General features: G+C 39.5%; 1 protein-coding gene across 1 annotated transcript; it reads left to right on the top strand.

Moving 5' to 3' along the window:
* Positions 1–2,413: 2,413 nt before the first annotated feature.
* Positions 2,414–3,346, top strand: LOC146785726 (general transcription factor II-I repeat domain-containing protein 2B-like). The gene has a single exon (XM_085633097.1). It carries the CDS (start codon positions 2,414–2,416, stop codon positions 3,344–3,346), a length of 933 nt encoding a protein of 310 aa, XP_085489223.1.
* Positions 3,347–3,724: the final 378 nt, after the last annotated feature.

A 3,724-nucleotide genomic window follows, 5' to 3' on the forward strand; every position in this document is an offset into this window, starting at 1 on the left:
CGAGTGAGGACTTGAGTACTGTGGACTAATTATAGTGTTAATCTTGGAGCAGATGTAGCAGGGTGAAGTCATGAGCAGGTAAGGATGAACAATAGAATACTGATAATTGAAGATGATGGAGAGAGTAAAGAGCTGAAGGTTTGCACAGAGCGCTTGTGGATGGTGAGGTAATGAGGTCCTGGAAATAGATAGATTTGACACCTCCTAGATCATTATGTAGTGTATGAAGAGCTTGCTTATTAACCAAGAAGTTAGCAGTGAATATGTGCTTTCGCCATTTATGAACTGCTGCCCTCATTTACTGTTATGCGCTCTTATTTCAAGTGTAATTCATGGCTGAGGCCTATCTTTGGTACAAGGTGGATAATGAAGCAGTTGTATGAGCTGTAGTACAAGACTGAAGTGAGGTCTTTATGAAGATCACGACGAAAGCAGTGAGAGCAGTGGGGTCCTGTTTTCTACAGCAGATGGGTACATGAGAGAGCGATCTACAAGGAGGCAAACTGATTTGCATGTGAAATGTGTGATGTCAGATGGAGCGATGATGGGTTTAGATTTGGATAAAGTGTTTGAAATTAGCATAAAGTTCAGTGGCTTACCTTGCTTGTGGGTGGGATTAAGGAAGGTGTCATTTGAGGAGTGATCAGACAGAAGTGGAGACACTGCCGAAAGCATCAGTAAAATATTTTGGCAAGTTATGGTCACACCAGTGAAAGCAGAATCGTTTGGTGAAGGCAATAAATAGGTGTGTAGCATAATTTCCGCCAGCTGTAACTGAAAGCCATTACTATATAGTTACAGAGACGAATGCGTTTCCAGATGTTTGGAATGAAAGAGGCTTATGGTGCGAGTCCTAATGAGAAAACATCTTGTCATCCATAATAAAACACTGACCAAGGAGAGTAAGATCACATAGGTATGCTTTACTAAGGTAATACCTAAAACAAAACAAATGTTAGATTGGTTTTGAAATACAGTAAAATCATGAGTCTGAGTCTTAGGACCTGGAAGGCTAGTGCAATCAGGAGTGAAATACGGACAGTATTGGAGCATGCTAGTATAAACTATGTTCAGGATCCTTTGAGACACCTTTAAAAATACATTTTAATACAAGTAAAAGGGATAGCTCCTTTCCGCTCCTAAAGCGTCTTTTTTTTAACGCAGAACAAAATGCTGTATGGTGCTCTGTAAAACACGTTAGCGCCACCTGGTGTATTTCATACAATACGGCCCCAGAAATGTTCTGCCAAATGCAATTTATCTCCGTCACATAAACAAAGGCAATAAAAATCAAACATCAAAGCGGCGAAAGTGAAAGTAATTGAGCAGAGCATCAAAGGGCTGGGTGAGAAGGGAGGGGGGAATGCAAGGGTCAAAGCGGCTAAAGTGAAAGAAAGCTATAGAGAAGGGAGGGGGGAGTGGGAGCAGACGACTAAAGACCATACAAGCCCAGAACTATGCTTTGGTCACAATTAATCAAATCTCAGGTCATTTGTGAAAAGCAGTCCTCCCATGTTCATAATTAAACATAGCTAAGGTGAGTTAGTTATCTCACTTTCCAACTGTGCCAGCATGGCTGCTACTCACAAATGGTTTGCAATACAACCTTATTAAAGGTGTCCACGTGGTATTCTTGCTTGTTATGGATTGGATGTTGACTTCATCAACATTTTTACTCTTGCTTACAGCCTTATCAACTAATCATGGATGAAGAGCCAGGTCCCTCCAAAAGGGCAAAGAGTAAGACATACTATTTCCATCAAGAGTGGGAGAACACATTTTTATTTACACAAATTAAAGACAACTGTGTATATTTGATCTATGGAGCAAAAGTTGCAGTGGGAAAAAAGGGCAATGTTGAGAGACATTTTTCAACAAAGCACATGCATTTTGAGAGGAAGTTCCCTAAAGGAAGCAGCCTGAGGTCACAAAAAAGTACACAAACTGAAATCTGCATTGCAGACACAGCAATCTTTTTTACAAAGCCCACGAAGAAAGCCACTGCGGCAACTGAAGCATCCTTCATAGATACTCATCACTTGATTAAGCACAAAGCAACATTTTCAGATGGAGCCATTGTGAAGGAAGCAATGCTTCTAATGGCCAACTCTTTATTCAAAGACTTTAAAATTAGCCCTGAAATTATGTCTGCCATTTCAGATATGCAGTAAGGGTCAAATATTGTTTTCTTCAATGTGATGAATCTGTTTATGCAAGCGATATTGCACAGTTGGCAATGTTCGTTAGAATGGTTTTTGAAGATTTTACTGATAAAGAGGAATTTTTAACTTTGTTGCCTCTGAAAACCACAACCAGAGGATCTGACATCCACAATGAGGTGAAAAATTATTTTGTGAAACAAAATGTCCGATTGAAAAAGTTAGTGGCAATAACCACTGATGGTGCACCCGCAATGATAGGGCGTCATTCTGGCTTCATTGCCAATTGTAAAGCAGATCCAGATTCCCCTCCCTTATTTAACTACCATTGCATTATACATCAACAGGCAATATGTGCCAAGGTAATGGGGTTTGATCATGTGATGACTCCTGTTGTTAAAATTATTAATTCAATTTGTGCAAAGGCCAATCAGCACCGAACCTTCAAATTGTTCCTTGAAGAACTATCAGCCGAGTATGGTGACCTTTTACTGCACACTCAGATCCGATGGCTTAGCAGGGGAAAAATACTGCAAAGATTCCTTTTGCTATTGCCAGAAGTCAAAGCTTTTATGGAGTCTAGAAATGAAGATACCACACTGTTATCAAACACTCAATGGTTGCTCGATTTAGCTTTTTTGACAGATGTGACAGAAACATTTAATGTATTGAACTACGAGTTGCAAGGAAAAAACAAGACAATAAGCAACATGGTAAGTTCTGTCAAAACATTCAAATCAAAACTTAACCTTTTCATACAGCATGTACAGAAAAGAAAGATGCAGCACTTTCCCTGTGTGCTCCAAATCCTTTCAGAAAAAAAAGCTGAGGCTGAGCTCCTGGACATAGAAAAATACAGTAGCCTCCTCATGAGGCATAATCAAGAGTTCAGTGACAGATTTAGTGATTTGGAGCAACTGGAGCCCTGTGTGATGTTCACTTCAAACCCCTTCATGGAAGTGGATGTTAGTGACATTTCAGAGAAAATTAGTGTGCTTTTGAACCTTGACTCAGCCACCATGGAAATGGAGATTGTCACACTTCAAAATGACATTGAATTGAAATCAAGCCAATCTGACATTAATTTCTGGAGTCTTGTGGATGCTGAAACGTTTAAGATCATCCACACAAACATTTTTCCCTATTTGGCTCTACCTATCTTTGTGAATCAGCATTTTCTGATATGAACTGTGTAAAATCTAAGTTACGAACAGGTCTGACTAACGAACATATAAATTACTCCATAAAAGTTGCCCTCTCAAGCTACACCCCAGATTACAAGGGATTAGTGGACACCATGCAGTGTCCAGTTTCTCACTGAAATAATTTGAATGCATTCGGAATCAATACTTGTTCAATGACACTTCCCGGTGAAATCCCAAATCTAGGTATCTGTTTCATTACGAACACCAAGATTAAAGTCGCTGCAGAGAAGAATCTTCCGTGCCCAGTTTTTGTATTAGTTGAACAAAAACAAAGGAATGTGTACTGCAGGCCTGTTTTACAAACACAAGAAAAAGTAGCTGAAAAGAAGAATCTTCAGCACCTTTCCAATTTCTTATTTG

The sequence above is a fragment of the Triturus cristatus genome, chromosome 11 (genome assembly GCF_964204655.1).
Source record: "Triturus cristatus chromosome 11, aTriCri1.1, whole genome shotgun sequence".
NCBI lineage: Eukaryota > Metazoa > Chordata > Amphibia > Caudata > Salamandridae > Triturus > Triturus cristatus.